The sequence below is a fragment of the Oncorhynchus tshawytscha genome, linkage group LG14, assembly GCF_018296145.1.
Source record: "Oncorhynchus tshawytscha isolate Ot180627B linkage group LG14, Otsh_v2.0, whole genome shotgun sequence".
In the NCBI taxonomy this organism is placed as follows: Eukaryota; Metazoa; Chordata; class Actinopteri; order Salmoniformes; family Salmonidae; genus Oncorhynchus; species Oncorhynchus tshawytscha.
Genome location: NC_056442.1, coordinates 11212092 through 11233773, shown reverse-complemented (window position 1 = coordinate 11233773; position 21682 = coordinate 11212092). Strand labels below are relative to the sequence as shown.

The 21682-nt window shown below is 40.1% G+C and overlaps 1 protein-coding gene and 1 non-coding gene across 6 annotated transcripts; one reads left to right on the top strand and one right to left on the bottom strand.

Annotated features, from left to right (window-relative positions):
* Positions 1-569: 569 nt before the first annotated feature.
* LOC112266542 (CD99 antigen-like protein 2) lies at positions 570-15092 on the top strand. Of its 5 annotated transcripts, XM_042297039.1 has the most exons (13): positions 571-835; positions 4728-4757; positions 5206-5268; positions 5627-5665; positions 6164-6208; positions 6430-6486; positions 7121-7159; positions 7747-7797; positions 7946-8059; positions 9051-9083; positions 13070-13192; positions 13402-13455; positions 13779-15092. In XM_042297039.1, the coding sequence occupies exons 1-13, from the start codon at positions 775-777 to the stop codon at positions 13805-13807; spliced, it is 738 nt and encodes a 245-aa protein (XP_042152973.1). In that variant the 5' UTR covers positions 571-774; the 3' UTR covers positions 13808-15092. The 5 variants fall into 5 exon arrangements, with proteins under 5 accessions (XP_042152976.1, XP_042152973.1, XP_042152974.1 ...); XM_042297040.1 differs by lacking the exon at positions 5627-5665; XM_042297041.1 differs by lacking the exon at positions 6164-6208.
* On the bottom strand, positions 8801-8959 carry LOC112267761. Its single transcript, XR_002956143.1, has one exon. It is a non-coding gene; the product is annotated as a small nucleolar RNA snR70 (small nucleolar RNA).
* Positions 15093-21682: the final 6590 nt, after the last annotated feature.

The window sequence follows — 21682 nt, the reverse complement described above, 5'->3', positions numbered from 1 at the left end:
ATTAGGCCATAGCCTACTACACACTATTTTACAAGATGAGAGTTTGTAGTATAGCTGCCAATTACATTATTTCTCATTACCATTTTCACCATGGCCAGTTGCCACATTTTCTTTGCTTTTACGCACACCGCACAGTATGGAAAGGCACGTTACAAATTAAAGTGAAAACCATGACATCTCGCTAGATGGCACAATCGCCCCGTTCAAATAGCCAATGTGTTATGGGAGTACCACACATTTGGATCTGCTGAGGAGTATTTGGGAAATAATTTAACTTAGGTGTCTGCAGTGTTCTATTTTTTTTTTTACATCATAAACATGAAATTGATGCAAAATAGCTTTTGTGTAGCCTATACGCATATGCTGAGAAAATAATAATTTCCCTTGAATAGAGACAGTTCATATAGCGTTTGAGTCAGGATAATGACATTTATTTTCAATCAATTGATGGTGATAGACAACAAGAGTAATGTCAATTTAGGCGCTCACTTCTCTCAGCTTGTGACCTGATGCGCGGCCAGGGTAACGCCTTTATTTTATGAAGTTACCGCAGCACACCCACCCCCACCCCCACTGCTCTTTCATTCTGTTGGAAAGTTGGCTGCCAATCTGTAACTGGAGAACACTCGAGTGCTAGTAGGCACGTTGACACACCCTAAAGTTACCGATTTATTTTGACAAAGAACTCCGAGCAAGGAATTAGTTAAAATAGCCATATCGATCCAGCATCGGATAATTCAGGAAAACTTTTGTTTTCTTTCCTATTCAGCAGACATGAAATCTTGCTTATGGATTGCGTTGTTTGTAACTCTTGCTATAGGGACGAAAACACAAGGTAAGGTTTTTTCCCCCACCCAGGATACATAACTAAGCCATTATTAGGCCTATTATGAATAGCTATTATGATAATGATAATAATATGATGATAATGATGATCATTGCTATTATTGTTGTTGTTTACTTGTTGTTTTTTTGTTATGTTGATGGTAAAGTAGGCCTATTTAAAATCTTCCTTAGGCCTATCCTTTGGACAAGGTACATACAAGATTGGCCTAGAAGTAGTAGAAATACGTTTATAGATTTAGGCAAGAAAATAGACTGGGAAATTCCATGTCTGTGCCCCCCGTATGTGTTAGGGCACGGGCCTGTTGCATGCATTTGTTTCGCACCCCACTCACCCATGCAGTTTTTAGTTGAACAGCTAAGAATAACATGCATTTACCTTAATAAGGATCTGCCCCTTTTTTTCAATTTTTGACTAAAATGACCCAAATCTAACTGCCTGTAGCTCAGGCCCTGAAGCAAGGATATGCATTGTCGTGGTTCCATTTGAAAGGAAACACTTTGAAGTTTGTGGAAATGCGAAAGGAATGTAGGAAAATATAACACATTAGATTTGGTTAAAAAGATAATGCAAAGAAAAAAAACAGTTTTTTTTGTACCATCATCTTTGAAATGCAAGAGAAAGGCCATAATGTATTATACCAGACCAGGTGCAATTACGATTTTGGCAACTAGGTGGCAGCAGTGTATGTGCAAAGTTTTAGACTGATCCAATGAACCATTGTATTTCTGTTAAAAATCTTGTATCAAGACTGCCAAAATGTGCCTAATTTGTTTATTAAGAACTTTTTTCAGAGTTAGATCAACACGAATAAGCTTTCTGCCAATATGGTAAGCTTTCTGTCAATTTCTGGGAAATTGTCTTGTTACTTACAACCTCATGCTAATCGTATTAGCCTACGTTAGCTCAACCGTCCCACAGGGGACCTTCTGATCCTGAAGAAGTTTTTAACAGCAAGGCAGTATAACACTTACAAACGTGTAGGCTACTACAACACTTGTGTACTTCTTGTACAGTGTTATAATCCTTGCTCTCAGAAGAGTTCTGACTCATCTTAGTGTGGTAGTATATGACTCAAGGGTGTGTCTAGTCTCCCCTTTATAATCAGGGTAGTGTCTTTGGCTCATAGGGAAGCACATGTGCGTGCAATGCTAACTGGCATGACTGGGCACAACTTTGAAAAACAAGTCTAAGGCACAGGAGAGAGTGTTTTGTTTTCTAGCAGGATTTAATTACTGAAAGGTAAGGGAGGTTTGCAGAACAGTTCCCTGTACTGCATACTAACAACTCTCTCGCTGAAGTTTTTCTTCTTTCAAGACACTTTCAAGCCAAGGCCCGCTCAGCCAACCTTGTTTTTTTTGTAGGCTCTCTGAGCTTGTGTGTCAGTTGAAAAATATCCAGATAAACAGTAGCTCCAACAAACTTAGTTGGCAATACATTTGCTAGTTGATAGTTTTTAATCAGATACTATCAGATACAGTTGCCTCAACCCAATGTTTCAGATCCTCTTTCCCACAATGCAATGTTTGTAAAAAAATATATAGGTTTCGGATCTTAATTTGATCACCCTGTTGCAGGAAGATTTACATCTGTAGGCCTGTAAGATATTGGACTTTGAAAGACTTTTCAGCCTTATAGCTCCTCTGTGAGTTATACTCAGCACCCAACGAATGTAACATTCAAAATATATTTCCCACCCTGTGAATGGCTGTGTCTCTTGGCTTCCTGTGTGAGGCTGCTCCAGGATTAGCTAGAGTTGACAACAGGCATGCAGCCCCAAACCCCTACCTAGATGGGCACGCTGTCTTCATGATGACACATGTGATGCCTAGATTTAAAAGCCAGACTGAACTGAATGAAGAAAGACTGTTTCATACTACCCCATCATTGCCTCAAGTGTCCAGTACACAGTGAAATAATTAGTACAAGTGGGTTATATTTAGTTAGTTGATACAGTTAATAGCTTGTTGGTCTTTCTTCTGAAAGTACACTGTAAAACCATGAAACATGTGACACGTTTATAACCCAAATGCCAGTGTTTAAATCTTAAACATTAGGTATTTAGATTAGCCAATAAAGCTTATCATCTCAATCAAATGCATTTAGATTGCAAGATTAAACATGATAGTCAGCTTTTTCCAGTTAGTTTGCAACCAGGAGAACACATATATCTCTTAAGTATTCCGTTTTGAAACACTACTGTTTACTTTCCCATCATCCTGTTTGTGAGTGCATTTAGTCATTAGAAAGTGATGTGACTTCCCATGCCTTATTCAGATCAGTGTTAGGAATGTCTGTCACCTTACTGGACAGGACATTTGATTCAAGACATCTTATTAATCGCATGGTGTTGTTGTTACTTGGCTGTGTTGAGTTCATTTCTGGTAACTCTCTCAGAGTGAAAAAAGACATGGGAGGGGCCCTCATTATCATATTTCCCAGCATGCTTTTGTTGTAGGTTCATTTTTAGAATAGTTTGTTTTAAAATCTATGTTTCCTCATACACATGGACTGATTAATTGATGTTATACTATACAAAGATAAATAACTTAATAAAACAAAAAACTAATCCAATCTGTGAGGGGTTGGACTTATTGCACCCGTTACTGAGATGGTTGTTTTAGTTTAGATGGTTTAGGTCAGTGGTTTGTAGCCTTTTGCAGTTACTGTACCACCAACAGAATTTGCTCTGTCAGAGTACCCCTGATTTACCCCCTCATGAGTATTGTATTAGTAGGTCCTATGGTCAGACCCACTGGCTCCAGGTCATCTACAAGTCCATGCTAGGTAAAGCTCCGCCTTATCTCAGTTCACTGGTCACGATGGCAACACCCATCCGTAGCACGCGCTCCAGCAGGTGTATCTCACTGATCATCCCTAAAGCCAACACCTCATTTGGCCGCCTTTCGTTCCAGTACTCTGCTGCCTGTGACTGGAACGAATTGCAAAAATCGCTGAAGTTGGAGACTTTTATCTCCCTCACCAACTTCAAACATCAGCTATCTGAGCAGCTAACCGATCGCTGCAGCTGTACATAGTCTATTGGTAAATAGCCCACCCATTTTCACCTACCTCATCCCCATACTGTTTTTATTTATTTACTTTTCTGCTCTTTTGCACACCAATATCTCTACCTGTACATGACCATCTGATCATTTATCACTCCAGTGTTAATCTGCAAAATTGTAATTATTCGCCTACCTCCTCATGCCTTTTGCACACATTGTATATAGACTCCCCCCTTTGTTTTCTACTGTGTTATTGACTTGTTAATTGTTTATTCCATGTGTAACTCTGTGTTGTCTGCTCACACTGCTATGCTTTATCTTGGCCAGGTCGCAGTTGCAAATGAGAACTTGTTCTCAACTAGCCTACCTGGTTAAATAAAGGTGAAATTTAAAAAAAAGAGTATTCTCAAGTACCCCTTGTGGCTAGGCCAAGTAGCCTCGGGGGTCCTAGTACCCCTGGTTGGGAACCACAGGTTCAGGTTGTCTTGTTTATTAAGTCATTCACCATAGCAGTCATTCTGACTGCAGGATGTGGGTGATACAATTTTCAAACCTTCAAACTGTAACTGACTGTAGTCGCAACAGACTGCATGCCAAGCAAGGCCAGTTCCCTCATAACAAAACCTCACCAGGCAACCAATACAGGATGTCCTACCTGCTGTTAAGTAGCACAAACACTGTCACAATATCAAAGTCACGCACATAGCAACTGTTGGTTCCATGGAACTTTTTTAGGTCACAGTTGAAAAAGCTAGTTGAGTTAGTTGAGTAGAAAGTGGTGCTAACTAAGATGCGTAGACAGCCAGTGTTGTGGGTGTGTTGGCGTTGTCTTGGAAATTGTGGCTGACCAATAGTATTTCATCTTTGTCCCACAGACTTTGATCTTGCTGATGCCTTAGATTTTGGTAAGTTTCTTGATCTTTCACATTTTTTTTTTCATGTATGTTGATCGGTAAGCCAACTGTAGATGTAGTTCATATTGATGAAACGGGTGTAATGGCTGTTCCTCACCGTGTTCAGGTGGTATGTCTTCCTCCTCTGCCTATCTGTAGCACTGCTCACAGCGCTGTCTGGCTCTGATCCAGTTGAATGCATTTTGCATAATGCAAATTGGTTAGTTATTACTGAACAGGATTTCAGGTCCAAATATAACCTAGGCCTTCTGAAAATCTTTTATATGTGATTAGAAATGACAATTATAATTCTTAATACTCAACACATGATGATCCTGTTATTATAGTACAGATGTTTGTTTTGTTAACATTTCCAGCCTTATAGATTTATATAGATTTATAGATATAATGTGATTAATGATTTTATGAAAGGCAAAAAAAAAACTCTCTCTTTGTTTAGATAACCCTAAGGCAACTGCTATTCCAAAACAGCCAAAGAAACCTGCAAAGGATCCCAGTCCAGGTAGGGAAACCTATCACATAATATAACACTGACTGTGGGATGAAACAAACTCTGGAAGTCAACAAGAAGTCACTAGCAAGGGAAGATAGATATCTTATTAGTCACAACTCCTATGACTCAACATGAACCACATCAATAACCACTTTGAAGGAACAGAATATGAGCACAGCATGTGACTGCAGGGTGGCCCAGCCCCCGAAGGGGACTCTTATGCAAGGATCAACCCTATGCAAGGATTTCATTTTGTGTTGTCACACTTCTTCAAATACCCCTCTACATGACCAGATTCTTCTGTGTTGACAGTGTTATAATCATGCTATAAGCATAAATAAATGCCATTATATTTCTTCATCTCCAGGAGGTGGATTTGATCTATTCGATGCTTTTGATCCAGAAGGTAAAAGGGACACAATAATAGGTGTAGATAGCTCCCTCTTTGTCTAAGTTGGGGTTGGTTTTCCTCTCAAACTTTTCTATATATCAGACTTACATTTGGTTACCCTTCCCATTCAACAGACTTACTCTCATCAGCTCATTGGTGCTGGGATAATAAGATTGGATCATTCCTTGGCTCTGATTTATTTTTCACTGATGTGCTTTAAGGGTTCATCCAGTTTGCAATTTGGGTGATAGATTAATAACTGCATCAAATTGTATAGTTATACTGTTGTAGTATTCAGTTATATTCAACCAGTAATAACTGGCTAAATGAAACACCCATCCCTTTCAGCAAATCGCAGCCTGGATCGCCTTCTTTTATTATGCTATATTTCGAATACGTTTTCCTTTCCTGGCTTTAAAATGGTTCAACTCGAGGGTGAAAATCCTGGGAATTATGGTTTAAAGTTGACGCTTTTGAAATCCATCTTCCTTGATTCACCTTTCCTCTTCTTAGAGCCTGATAAACCAGCTGGGATCCCTCCTAAAGAAGGTGGAACTAGTAAGGCATCTATGGCCGACAAATGTCAAATGAATGGATAGCTCACATGTATTTCAGCTAAGATTCTCTTTCTGTTCTCAGATGATTTAGATTTCATGGATACGTCAATGTGTTTATTTAATGTGTTCTTAACTAAATATGTTCTCCAATCATTTGTCCAATCATTTTCCCAATGTGGAATACAATGCTCTTATAGTTGATATACTTGATGCCCTTTCCAGATCCCAAACCTGCCCCTCCACCTCCCGCACCTGTAGATCCCAAAAAACCAGCTGATGGTAAGTGAATGAACTCAACTAGCTGAAGTGACACCCATCACTTGTAATTACAGTATCCATCCTATTTGATCAGGATTCTAGCTATCAGATTATTGAACACAGGAAGACTTTCTGATCCGTGCATAAAATTAACATCCACTAAATGCGGGTAGATTTAGGTATTGGCAGGGAGGAATGTTTATTTCACCTGCCACGGTGTTCAATTTGCAGGTCTCTACAGAGCGAGCATTACATTTGTGAATAAAATAGTCAAATGTACAAGTGGCAATTTATTGCAGAAAAATGATGCAGTAGCTGTTTTCAAAGTATTTCTGCTGTTTTGTTTCATAGCTGCTAATCGCACAATGAAATATGAATCCTATATCCCAATATACCACATTACTTCTTACTAATACATTTCTTGTTTTAGAAACATTACAAAGCATGGTCATCCGTTTTATTATTAAAAAAAAAATGTTTTTGCTGGTAAAAAATCTGAGTGGCGAGTACCACAGTGGCTGCAAACCAAACAGTTAATTTTAGGCCCTGGTTCTGATTCCTAAAGCAAACCTAGTATTGACCTCAAGATGGGAGATGTCATCCATTGTAAATGATACAATCATAGAATGTTTTCTGTTCTATTTTCTCTTCATAGATGGGATGGGTTTTGACCTGTCTGATGCCTTGGGTCCAGGTAAAGCCAGAGTTTTTGTTAGGTTCTCAGTCTAGGGAAGACGTCTTTCTATTTGGTGTAGGTCTATATTGGGGATTCTCTCTTTGTCCCTCCCTCCCTGTTTATTTAACCCAACCAAACAAACAAACAATTAATCAATCATTCAATCAAGCAATCAACCGGGCTTGTGATGAATCATACCCACTGCTATCTATGATTAAGCTTTTCTTCAGCAGCCTTTACATACCCAGCAATCACCTTTTGTCTTGAGACGTCTTGAGATGTCTTGAGACATGGGGATATAGCTGCGTATGTAAAGGAGATTCCCCCTGCTTTGCATCCAGTGACTCTCACACTCTCACCTCTCTTGATAAGAAGCTGGGCCTCTTGAGCCTTCAAAACCTGCTAAACCACACTGTCACATTCACTTAAGAGCTTAAGTGATTGTAGGTGCTGATGTTTTCACATCTAATGTCGGAGGAAATGGTATGAGGGACTAGTGGCATGCTTCCCAGTGTGAAAACATATTATAATGTTATTATAACGCGTTATAATGTAATATAACCTCCGACTCCTCTTCCTTGTTCTGTAATGTCTACCATCCATAGATCCCGTACCGGGTAAACCAGCTGTTGTTCCACCTAAAGATGGAGGCACCGGTACTAAGCATTGGATATATTCCTTCATTTCCTCTGTTTGATGATCACATACTATGTGTGTGCTACTGTGTATTGTTATTATGGACTCCCAGGAGAACAATGCTAAGTGTTACTGACTCACTGTTGCTACACTGTTTTCATCTGGAAGGTGGCGGGTCCTTCGGAGACAATGACCTGTTTGATGTGAGCGACAACGGTGGCTACAAGCCTGATCCCGGCAAGGGAGGTGGAGGAGGAGGAGGAGGAGGAGGAGGAGGAGGAGGTAGGACATTTAGGGCTTTTATTCTTGAATTTCTGTTCTGAAATCAGTTTAGAAGCAGTGTCACAGGCCAGACAAAGGGTGCTGTTCAAACAAATGAGTTCATGGGTTTGACTTCCAGCAGTAGGCCTGCAAACTGTTGAGGGAGAGTAGTTTCTACTCAGACTAAGGTACGTGAAAATACACACAATAGAGTATGTCGGGGAGGCTGGGGACCTGACAGAAATGGTCCATTGTTGCCATATTAAAATGAATTGCAGTGCTAAATTCACTGTGGACTAAAACAGAACCGTTCTGTCTTAAAACTGTATACGCATTTCCTTTCTCTTTTTCCTCTTAGTCACTTAGAATGGAAATAATGACTTGTTCTTTACAAAAGAGAGAACAAAAAAGCAGAAATAGGGAAGAGAAAAACCCCTCATGGTTACCAAGGTAATTAGTGCCATATGCCTGTTAGTCTGATGCTATCCTGCAGGATACTGTGGAGAGTCCAGAAGAGCTGAAAACAAACTGGAATTAAACTGTCATTAAAGTCGGTGTAAGGGGAAGATTTCAGCCCTCACAGTTAATGACTAGAGCCCCTTTGGAAGAGAGCTTCAGAAAGCTAAAGACGACATGTTGAAAGGAATCTGGAAATATTTGACCAACTCTATGGAAGTCTTTATACAATAAATCTCTGAAGTCTTCATGAATATTTGCACATACATGTAAATAGCACACACAGGCCTATCTAGCTACTTCTATGTACAGTATGTCTAGAAGTATATACTACAGATTCTACGAGGGAGTAGAAGTGCATCTCACTTCGCTCTGTTTTAAAAATATATATAACAGAGCGAAGTGAGATGCACTTCTACTCCCTCGTAGAATCTGTAGTATATACTTCTATATATATATATATATCACGTGCCGCTGATCAAGCCCCCTCAGATCCCAATGGTACGCCATTTATAGGATTTATGCTTACATTCTCGCTCTCTTTTTCCGTCTTCAGGAGGAGGTAATGCTCCTGCAGATCAACCTCAAGGTAAAACAATCAATCCATTTATTTCTACAATAAATAATGTTAATTATCAAGCGTCTCAGAGGAGGAATTATATGGGGTGCCGTTTGTCAAGTTGAACAGCTATTTCTCGGGCTATTTCGCACCAGATTTAGGTGGAATCTTTAGAGTCTGTATTCGCCCACTGTACCCACACCCAGTCCTTTCATATAACTCTTACCACTCATCTTTAGCATGGTGTCAAAGGCCTGCACTATGAAGAATCTCAGTGACAATTAATTCTTCCCACAACTATTGAGGGACTAAGCTCCGTGCTTTTGGCTGATTGTTTCCCTGGTTTTATTGTGTGCTCCTCACGGTCGGATTATGTTGCTCTATAGTCCCTGTTTCAATCCAAACACAGCACAGATATTGAAAATGAATAATAAAACAAGTGAAAGGGCTGCGCTGAGCGGATGAGGTCTATCAAACTAAATGTGTTGAAAAATGCTTAGAGGATTCCCTGATCAAATAGTGCAAGTGGATGCTTGACGATGGCAATTCTTTCCTAAGTAGCAAGAAATATAGTTTAACTTCTGGGTAAATAAGTACAGTAAGCTTTATGGGAACATTAGGAACTATTGGTTTGGGATGCAAAGGGGAATTAACTCTGATTGGCTTGATTGGGTGCACGCTATTGGCCATAGCCTAAAACCCAGGTACGATTCTGTGTCGTTGCAGATCTAGACCTACTGTGGGGCCAATTCCTGAAGATGCTAGATGCTAACATGCCAGAGGGCGTCCATGTTTGGATATCCAACATAAAGCAAGCAGTGTTGCCTCTGTTAGAGAAGGCCATGGAGCTTTTGGATGTGGGCCAATGAATGAGCCTCCAGTGACTTTCAGGAATCAGGAAATCATCTATCCACCTATGTTCTGATTGGTGCTCAGCTATGAGGGAGTGTTCTGATTAGTTGTTTACATGGTCTTAAAGGTTTGAGGTGCTTTAAAACACCTCTCAGGGCTGATCTTACAAAGCAATGGTTTGTACACTTAGACAAAATGGTTCCAAAAGGTATATTCGGCTGTCCCTATAGGATAACCCCTTTGGGTTCCATGTAGAACTCTCTTTGGTTCTACCTGGAACCAAACAGGATTCTCCTAATGGACAGCCGTATAACTCTTTTAGGTTCTAGAGAGATCTTTTTTTTCTGAGTGTATGCTCCAGTTTTCACTGGGTTAAAGCTAGGGTTAGTACAACGTTCAGAGGTTTTATCCCTTAAGGAGTGGGTGTGCTCTCCATCCCCTCTTTGACACCCCACACTTCTCTTTACTTTCTGAAGTCACAGTCTCTGAATCATCCCCGTGTGTTGAGCTTATGGGATTCTGTTTTGTAAAATGTTACAGCTGTAAGCCTAAAGATAGAGGTTACTGATATTATCAAGGTTATTTTTATTGCCCCCCATTTTCCACGGTTAGTGTGGTTTTTGAGGCATTCTTATGCATTGCATGCAGTTGTTTCATATGTGTGTTCCTTCTTGTGTGATTAGTCTTTCCAGATGACATGTCAATTAATGCAAAAAAATAATGAAGATATAAAAAAAAGCTATGTTTACAATTTTTTGACAATTATGGGTCATTGTCTCGGAAGGTCTTTGTTGAAATGTTTTTCCTGTGTCGCACCCTGTCATAACATGCCCATCATTACTATACCCTAAGCCTGTTACTTACTAAGGCTTTTGCAGCCTAGCCCTAACAGCCCCACACAGAGGCCTAGTCAGCACACATTCCTAGCGTAGCCAAACTTCACAGCACTCGGTTGAAAGATCCAACACTTTTTTTGCGCTAATGTGTTCCAGAATGTGTTCTCTCAGATTCCAATATTGACAACATGAATGACTTATTCTGAAACACTGAAGGATATATTTGTTCAGCCAGAAGAGGTTATATATACAATCTTGTGCGTTTACAAATGATTTATGTCTCATGGTGAATGTTCCTGTAAGGTTGACTGATGTCTTTTTCATTGGGGTAATGTTTCTTTGGCCACTTGCATTCAAATACAAAATATTGTTTCCATTACAACGTGTCTCACCATGTTAGAAGTGCTACCTCTTTTTCTTGTGTGTGTGTGCTACAGCAGAGAGGTTAGCTATCAACACATTGCTATTGTCGTCTCTTTGTCTGTTGTATCCCTTCAGATGTTAATAAAGCCTGCTGAACGGTGTTCTGATTTATGGTGTTCTGATTTAACACATAGCGTGGTTTCTGTTGATGGAATCCATGCACCCGGCTCTTGAAGAATATAGCTTGCATGTGGGACTGTGAGTGAAGGTTATTGGACTGAACTGTACGATTGTAGCCACAGGCGGTAGGTTGCATTCTCCAGCAGTAAGTCACTGTTTGTTGGGGTGTTACCCTGGGCAACGCCCTGTTTCAATGCTTGATACACTATTACTCAGTGGTTCTATATGGGATAAACCAGTTTTTACTTGTATGTAAGGTTTATTCATCAAAAGTTTTAAGTGTTTGTTCACTTTAATCCCATTGTGTATTTCTTTCTTTGTTACTTTCTGTGTCCTTGGAGTTGGGTTTGTGTTATGTCCTTCACTGTATCACTGGGTTGTGGCTTTCTCTGAGGTTTCAGTTTTTTTTTGTCGAGATAGTTTTTGATAGTTTTAATATGTTTTTGAAGAGAAACTCTGGAATATTTGTGTTTCAGCCCCCATAGTGTTCTGTTGTTGCGCTATTTTCTACCCAGAAATACTTTGCCAGCACATTACAACCAGATGCCGTCATAAAAGGGCTCTCGACCACCACCTTGTGGAATTATGGTATAGCTCCAAAATGTTTTCCATTGGTGTGCAACTAGACTAGAGCCTTATGTTTTGGGGGAAAAAAGGCACGTTATGCAACATGAATAATAGCCTCACTCACTCACACTTTCTTTAATAGACTTTAACCGTCCTGTTTCATGTTAATGAATTCTGTGTTCCCGGTCCAAAATTACCGCCCCATTACAGCTGATTATAAATTCATAATAATACATATATTATCACCTAATGTCGTGTTAGATCTTTTTACCAACTTAAGTTATTGTGAACATTACGCGTTTTGAACTTCTATTTGCTATTAATGGCCTGTAGGCCTCATTGCCCTGAGGTCCTACAACTCGTTTTTGAGTAAAGAAAGCATAATGTATGGATTATTTGCAGATTAATTATGGATGAATACTCAGATGAAACATATTGTGCTATTTATCACAGACTAATTTGTGTCAAAGTTTAACAAGGACTCTCTCCTCCTCACCAGTGTCATGATAAAAGATATGATCAAGAGCCTCACATACAGTTATCGTTTGGTCATTGTGCTGCCATGGAATGAATTGAGAAAAAGGCCCCAAAAAAGCTTAATATACCTGAGCTGCGAGAAAAGTTCTTTATATTATTGAAACAGTGTTGCAATTGTTTGTGAGAATGCCAACAGGTGTGGTTCCTGTTGGGGAAAGATTCTATTGGGGAAAGGTTCCTGTGGGGTTTGCCATGGAAGCCAAGAATGGGAGTGAGGTGTGTGTGTGTGTGTGTGTGTGTGTGTGTGTGTGTGTGTGTGTGTGTGTGTGTGTGTGTGTGTGTGTGTGTGTGTGCTCAAACACACATGCATATGGGGGTCTGGGAGAGGAAGTGTGTCCATCTGATGAATGGGCATGTGCCTGAACTCAATTTTATACACTAATTGTAGTCTCACCCATTAATTTCTAATGACCGGTAAATTTTGACCAGGAACACCACAGCTGTACAAAAGTTAAATAAAACATCAAAAATCATCTAAATGTATTTTGTGTATTCAGATGCCCTGTGTGGACAAAGTCATGGAACCTTATTACAATCAGATTAAATGAACTACAATTTTCAGAGATAAAATCGGTCAAATTAGACCGGAAAAAAGCAGGAGGGTTAACAAGAATCAATCAGAGAGTAAACAACCTTATCAACTAAACAACAACGACAATGGATCTTTTTGTTGTTGTGTAGATGTAGAAGCTGGATCTGGTCAGATCGCTGGCGTAGTGAGTGCCATAGGAATGGCCCTCCTTGGTGCTGCCTCCAGCTACTTTGCCTACCAGAAGAAGAAACTGTGTTTCAAGATTCAGGGAGGTGAGTGAATGGGATTGGGATACGTACAGTACGGTATGTGTAGTAGTGGATAAAAGGTTGCCCTGGCTGTCGATCCCTGTATGGCATCTAATACAAGTCTACAACCATGTCTCAGGGCGAGATACAAGGGTCTAGAGGTCCCACTATAAAGTTGTCTGTGGCACATAACATGTTCTTCAATGTAAATGCTTATGCATTTCTCCATTCAGGTGTAGACCCAGAAAGTGGAAAGAATGCACGTGGAGCTCGATCTGATCCCCAATGTAAGCACTAGCTATTACACGATCTCACTAGTGTCTCTCTCTCTCTCCCTTCTCCTACAATATACTACCCACTACTCCAATATACTACTTTACACTATCTACTACCTTCCTAAATACTCCCTACCTACTATCTCCATCTAGGGTGGGTCTGGCTACTCCTCTGTTTCTTTACTTCTCTCTGCCCTCCTTTTCTTTCCTACAGATTAGGGCAAAGGAGCCCTCGGAAAAAGGTCTGCTGAGAAGGGTTTTAACTTCTTTTAAATTCCAATGTATTGTTTTTTTTGTTAACATAACCATTATTTCTGTGCTTCCTCTGATTCCAGCGATGAGCAACTTGCTCAGGTCATTCTAACTTCGATCAGGTCATCATAGAGGAGCCTCACCTTTAGCAAAGAAACACCTTCTTCCATCAGCCGGTATCAACTGTCTGCTGGAGACGTCAGTGGGCAAAAAAACACAATAAAATCTCTATATATTTTTTCATTTGTCTTTCATTTGTAATTTAACTTTGGGAGAATGTTAGTTATATGTTTTCTTGTTTTGTGTGTGCCTTATCTAGCTGTGTAAAGACACTTAGATATACAACTTGAATACATGTTTTTTGCATTGAAGATCTGTCAATCATTTTCATTGTATATTGTACAGTACCAAACAATTGTCTTTCGACTTGCTGACTTTTCATCACTTTTCATTTCATTTTCATTTCATACTTTAGTAGACCTAGCTAGTATCCACAACTACATTTTTACATTTGACTGTGTTTACATTCCACATAGCTTTCCTATTTGTTTGACTTTAATTGTCTCCACATATAATTCAATTCTGATTGGCAGTAGGGTCTCTCTTTTCATCAAATAACAGCGCTTGTTTTTAAATATAATCCTTTACCAAAGGATTTAGAAATGATTGAATAGATTAAGGTATGATGAAAAAAAAAGTGCCTTTAGAGAAAGAGATTCTTTTGGTGGATATGAAAAGAGTGTGTAGGGTACTATTTGGGATGAGGATTGGTTTCAGGCTGAACTTTTAGCTGCGTCGTGTTTTGTCTTCTAAGTTAATTGTTTGGGGTGCAAGCCACTCGTTAGTGTTTATGTGAGGAAAGATAACATAAATGCACATAGTAAATAGACAGAAATTTTTTATGCATTGTGCATGTTTATTTACAAAAATAACATTTATACTGAGAAGTGGTTATTGTATGTTGTAAGTTATACCTGTTTAGGATTGTTATGAACGATTGCTTGATTTCTGATGCAATACGGATAAGAATAGAAATCGATACCTGGGGTTGATACCAAACTGGTAAACTAGAATGTTCTACCGTGTCACTTGTGCTGTAAATGCTAATGAAGAATGCATATAAAAGCTCTGCTGATTTTTTTTGTTGCTGTGTGATATCTGCCATTTTTGTTCTCTAACTTTCAGCACATGTAATTAAAACCTTTTAAGTAACTGTAACTGAAGAAGTGTTACTGCTTATTCTCTACCGATACAGGAAATCATTTGTTGACTTAGTTGATTGTAGTAAGTTAGTTTTGTGTGTTTTGAAGGAAGCTTGATTCCTTCTCTGAAAGACAATGGAGGGCTGTCGATAATGTACCTTATTGTTATCAATAAAGTTAACTTTTTACAATTGATTGGTATTTTTTTATTTCATGTTTTCCATCAGGTTTCAACGTCAGTGTTGTTGTCTATAGTACCATTCATTTGTATATCATGAAGATTGACCAATGGTTCTACAGTGAATTGAATGCACCTGCACATAGTACTATGCACTTAGTTCCAGGGGTTGGACTACTGCAGACTCTAGAGTACCGTTGTTGAAGGTCCTGCTTAAACCCTGCAGGTTTTCATTTTAGTCAAATGACCAGTGACACATGACCGAGAACTCAAATAGACTCACTCTGATTGGCTCTTGCTCTAAAAACATCAGATGTATTTGTGTAGCTACCAGCTTGAGGTTATACTCCCTGGCTTTAGATAAACTCTCATAGTACATTTACAAATATCGAAATGGCTGTAAAGCCAATCGAAATGGCTGTGTAAAAAAAAAAATGGATGACTTTATACTGATCATTCTGTATCTATTGTTTGTGGGACAGTTACTACTGCTGGACTCGCTGGACTGTCGGATTACAGTATCATCAACATATTGGAGTTTCATTTGTGGGGAAATCAGTGCATTTTCTGCCAAGTCCTCTCTGCCAATGGTGCGGGACCTGATTGATCACTTTGACACTTTTATTACCATTTATCACTTTTACCTCTGCCTCAAGTTGTTCATTCATTTAGAGGAGTCGCTGTCACACACCATGCCAGGTAAGTTCTCATCATTATATCATAACCATTTTAATATAACCTGTCAGTGTCAAGTTGATTGACATCACTCTCTAATTTAATGCAAGAGGAAAAAAGGAAGTGCTTGACTCTCGGTAAAAGAACTTGAGAAATGAACTACTTTTAACTCTTAAAGAACATAATGCTGATGGCACTGTGAAACTCCCCTGCTGGGTGTTAGTCATCTATTTCTATAAACAACACCTCCCACTCTTCCTTCCTGTGCCACCAGCGAACCAGGCCTTTGTCTTCCTGTGCCACCAGCAAACCAGGCCTTTGTCTTCCTGGCCACCACAGACTGCTACTGCATGGGGGCTCTGGTGGTAGGACAGTGTTTACGACGACACAGGACCACACGCCAGACTGTTGTGATGCTCTCCACTAATATCTCTAAGCCAGGCACGGTGAGAGAAGTCCCTGCATCTCGGACAGAAATATAATATGATATCGCTGAATCATTGGAGAGTGATGCATGACCTATTCGAATTGGAATGAAAGTTATACTCTGTGTCTGTGACAGAGGTCCTTGAAAAATCAGACAAATGCAGTATGTTGTCTCTCATCGGTTAAGGGGGTATTAGATTCACTGGATGGAGTCTTTTGCAATCCTGAGTGCACTGCGGACCTAGTGTATTTTTTGAGTTTTGAAGTCATGTAAAATCTGATTGTAGTTGTAGGAAATCTTGTGTTCTCTCCCCATAGGGCTGTCCTGGGCCATGTGTTTGACCAGGTCCTGGTAGTGGACGTGCTGGACAGTGGAGACCAAGCACATCTATCTTGGCTGGGACAACCAGAACCGGGGGGTCACTTTCACCAAGCTCCACTGTTGGACCCTCACCCAATACAGCAAATGTGTGTTCCTGGATGCAGACACACTCGTGAGTGTACGGAAATCTCCCGAGACACCACTTGTCTCTAATATAAACACCCACTCAATCATCAATTTGTTTTAAAGCCAAGGAACCAATCTTACAATGGCAAAGCTTGATCTTTAACAGCAAATACATTTTAATGATTGATTTAAAGTAGTAGTCCAACTGCATAGTTGGACTTCAAGGTACATCCTATAAAGAATGTGTCTTTTCCCATGTCTGTGGTTCTTACGCAAAAGTACCAGAGAGAGAGTCGAGAGTCCAGTACTCTTGTCCCCCCTCTCTTCTCCTCTCTACACACCTCTACCAACGTACCTTAGGTGGTTCTCAACAGTACACACTCTCTTTCACAGAGCCAGGGGAGAGAAGAAGAGAAGGCAAAGGGGAAATAAAAAGGGGAGAGAAGAAGAGAAGCCAAAGGGAAGAGAAGAAGAAAAGCCAAAGGGAAGAGAAGAAGAAAAGCCAAAGGGGAGAGAAGAAGAAAAGCCAAACGGGAGAGAAGAAGAAAAGCCAAAGGGGAGAGAAGAAGAATAACCAAAGGGGAGAGAAGAAGAATAACCAAAGGGGAGAGAAGAAGAGAAGCCAAAGGGGAGAGAAGAAGAATAACCAAAGGGGAGAGGAGAAGCCAAAGGTTAGAGAAGCTACAGTGTCGTTGATAGAGAACCTCACAGAATCATTACTCCGAGAAGTCACTCTGCTCACAGAGGAAAGGGAGAAGAGGCCCGATTACCCACAAAGCCAGGAGAAATGGTTAGTTATTTAACAAAATGTGATATTGAGATTTTGCCTATGCATTATCTATTCATTATGATTATTAAGTAGTTATGACTTAGGTGTCTGAGGGATTTTGGAAGTGGTAAGTATTAGTTGTTAATTCTGATATCTCTTTAACCTGGTTACGAATTCCGATCAGCTTCAGGGATTTTGCTCAACGGGTAAGAATTGAGAGAAATTAAGGTTATCGCACTGGCACAACTAAGGTTGTGATTCTAGAGGCTGTGCATATGCCCTGTCAATGTCAATGCGTCACAGGAAGGAACAGTGTGAGAAAGTGACTAAAATGCTTTCTCAACCCCTATTGAAATCTGAATCAGGGACCTATATGATTGAGGCCATTTTAGTCAATACTTGCAACCTGGTGTAAACCAATTAGTGGGTAATAATTACCCACTCTAAGGGAGGAGCTGGAGACCCATGTGGACCCAGTGAGGAGGAGTCAGAGGTCACTGACACAGCCTTCAACCCCATGGAGGATCCTGCCACTGAACCTGTACGTCACCTGTCTACACTAACATATGCTGAGTGTACAAAACATTAGGAACACCTGCTCTTGACATAGATTGACCAGGTCAATCCAGGTGAAAGCTATGATCCCTTATTGATGTTACTTGTTAAATCCACTTCAATTGGTTATGAATGGGAGGAGACAGGTAAAAGACAATTGAGACATGGATTGTGTATGTGTGCCGTTCAGAGGGTGAGTGGGCAAGACAAAAGATTTAAGTGCCTTTGAACGGGCTATGGTAATAAGTGTCTGGCGCAATGGTTTGAGTGTGTCAAGAACTGCAACGCTGCTGGATTTTTCACGTTCAACAGTTTCACATGTGTATCAAGAATGGACCACGCCCTAGAGGACATCCAGCCAACCTGACACAACTGTGGGAAGCATTGGAGACAACATCCCTGTGGAACTCTTCCAACCACTTGTAGAGTCCATGCCCCAATGAATTGAGGTTGTTCTCGCAAATCAATATTAGGAAGGTGTTCCGAATGTTTTGTACACTCAGTGTATATTTAAAACCTACTATTTGGAACTGATTTAAGAAATGATCGATCTATCTTCCATGTTTAAATGGTCAACATTACAGAAATTGATGGCAAAATACACATTCTACTGTAGTAACACCCTCTGCTGGTGCACAACAGTATTAACATCTTTGACCTTAAAACAAAATATCGCACATGGTATTGCTTCAAGGCCTCCTGGTAAACATTCCTTAGTGATTCAATGTCTCCATCTTTCATTTTTCATTACTCTTCTGACTGATGGTGAATGGAATGGCTGCCTAATCTATTTTTGTTTATTTCTAATATAATTTATCATCTTGATTCCTCATCTATTATATAATCTTGTTTTTTAACATTCGGTTATTTCCTTGTTGACTGCTGCAGAGACAGAGGAGGATGATCTGGAGCAGCGCTGGCTGTGGGAGGAGGGCCAGGCGGACTACCTTGGCAAAGACGCCTTCGACAAAATCCCGAAAAAACTGGACCGATTCTTAGATTAGAAGCATGTTTTGTGTGGCAAGATACTGTAGCAATAGTACTGTATTCTCATGTTCATGCTTATGTGTGTTATGTCTGTAGTGTAGGCCACTCTAATAGTTAAAAAAAAAAAAAAAAAATTGGAATCAAGTTTGTCCTTTTGTTGTAAAAATAAATAAAAATAAACTTGATTCCAATTTCATTAAAAAATGTGGCCATTGAATTCAAGTTGAAATCCATTCCTTATTTTGATGTTATGCTGGAAATATCTGGAAGATTTGAAATTGTGTTTATGTTGCCACTAGAGGGTACTGTAGCTTTTTAAATAACGCACTTTTCCTGGTGTTACGGATACAGGTATCCTGTGTCTGTGTGTGTGTGTATCCTGTGTACTTTTCTCTCCTTCTCCCCTCACAGGTGAAAATCATCACTCCCCAATCAGTCAACAATCAATCATCAATCAGAAGACACACCTCCTCCTGTTTCCTACCCTATCACAGTTCCTTTCCCTTGGTTTAAAAACCCCATCATTTGTTTGCTCTAGAGCTCAATCTCTCTGTAAATGCCATGTCTGTAGGTCTCTGTGTTTCACTCTCGCTTTGTGTCTTAACCTCTCGTTTGTTTGAGCACCTCCATAGCACTTTGTCATCCCCTGTGAGTATTGTTTTGGTTATGGTGTTTGTTGCTGGTGGGAAAAGGGGGAAACAAGACAAGTCGCCCATGGGCATACACTACCCGTAGGTAAACTTAGTTAAATACACTAGTTAGAACTGGGCGGACCACCCACTGTATTTTTGGTTAGTTAGGTAGCTGTTGTTAAAGTAGGCTAGTCTAGCTTAGGGGTGTTTTTGTATATTTATTGTTTCATTCCTTGAGTCCAGCTCAGCCCCTTTTCCTGCTCCCCCCCATTACCGTGTGTTTATAAATAAACCTGGAGTTTGACGGTAGATTTCTGTTGTCGTGGTTATTTCATTCTCACTTTTACTTTGTCACTATAATAATTTGCATGAGATATGTTACGGGTCTCATTTACCATCCCCCCCTAGACTGTCGGGCCAAAAGGGATTCGTAACACCTGGTCAAAGTTAAAGTTACACTCAACTCCAACAGCCCTATAGGGGTCATGCCAGTCTTTTCATAGACTCCAGAGACTAGGGAAGCTAGGGAAAGAAGTCATATTGGTCTCAGGGATCCTATTCATAGATGTTGTTAGAGCAACATTCATCCATAGGCTTGTACACCACTATTGTCCTATGAGAGAATGGTAGACCGCACTGAGAGGGTCTGGGAAGGGATGTGTAGTCCTACCAAGGCTAAGGAGATATAAGGTCAGTACAGAACTGTTAACGCTATCCTGAAAGACTAAACACAACCTCTAACTTAACAGAATAATAACTTCTTCCAAAACGTATATAGGCTACTTACAGGAACAAGTCCGCCTTCCAGCTCACTCTCTCTTGTCCAGTCTGTTCCAGTCCTTCATCTTCCCATTTGGAGAACAGCAGCAGCCTTACATAACTTAAGGCTGCAGTAAAATTGACTAATCAGTGTGGCCAGCTGGCTGTATTCTCTACCAGTTATTCAATAGCTTTGACATCACAATAACCCTCCTAAAGGAGTTCACTACTGCCTGAGTCTATTTGCGTTGACAATTTGCTTTCATTTGACACCCAGATGTCTTCTCAGAATTCCATTGCTTTGCTGTCAGGTACATTAACTGTGCTATCCACCTAGCCAGGTTGAAACTCTAGCAAACTGCATGCACCGTTAAAAACAGGAGCTTCAGGCAATAACTTAGAGGGTGGAGGCGTGAGGAGAGAAACATATATATTTCAGTTTGTTTCCATTTGTTTACTCTCCCTTAAATATATTTCGGTGCTAGGCACATCTTCGTCCCGAATGGCAGCCTATTCACTTTGTAGTGCACTACTTCTACTGGCTCTGGTCAAAAGTAGCGCACTATATAGGGTGACATTTGGGATGCATTAACTAGTGCCTCACAGGAAGAAACTGAGGTTATCATCTCTTGGCTCTTTCAGGAGATGGGGACAAGGTTTTCTTTTGGTTGTCTGATATTCTCCCAAGAAGAAAGTGCTCTAAGCTGTCTGCTTTTAGTAATAAAGCATTAATAAAGTTTAGAGGACAATTGCGTAGGCCTAGAGAAGGCATACTGTTTTTAAATGTGTGTTTTGTGTGTGTGGGGGACGCCTTGATTGCATTGAAATGAAATATGATAAGTGCCGTGAACCCTTAGAAGCACCTCCATATGTTCTTGGTTAACTTTGAAGCTGACTTTGAGCCTAACCTCAGAGTTAGTGTCCTAAAAGGCCCACTATTCCCTTAATAGTGCACTACATAGAGCATAGGGTGCCATTTGGGACATATCGTGACTGTGTGGCAGTGGTTGCATGACCATTTGGATTTTGCTAGCAGTGCAAATTTGGTCTGCTAATTTGATCTGTGGTTTGACCGATAGGGTATGATTCTATTAGTGCACAATCCCTCCCATAAGGCTAATTGAGAATAGATTGCAGAAGTAATCATATTCAGATGAGGAGAGAGACCACAGGAAGCAGATCTAAGAAGGGTAGAAGGCCAAAGGTTAAGGGAATTCTATGGATTTTTTAAAGTACGTTTTCAGACAGGGACCAGACACAACATTGTCTGAGGTAATACCGACAATTATATTTTAACTATAGCACAGTTAATCACCACAAAATAAAAACCATCAAACTATAATGACTGCATGTTGC

Excerpts from the sequence above, each read along its gene's own strand:
- LOC112266542 (XM_042297039.1), top strand. The coding sequence starts at position 775 with ATGAAATCTTGCTTATGGATTGCGTTGTTTGTAACTCTTGCTATAGGG. Across the intron at positions 5,269-5,626 it reads TGCAAAGGATCCCAGTCCAG|GAGGTGGATTTGATCTATTC; the intron begins GTAGGGAAACCT and ends CTTCATCTCCAG. Across the intron at positions 5,666-6,163 it reads CGATGCTTTTGATCCAGAAG|AGCCTGATAAACCAGCTGGG; the intron begins GTAAAAGGGACA and ends TCCTCTTCTTAG.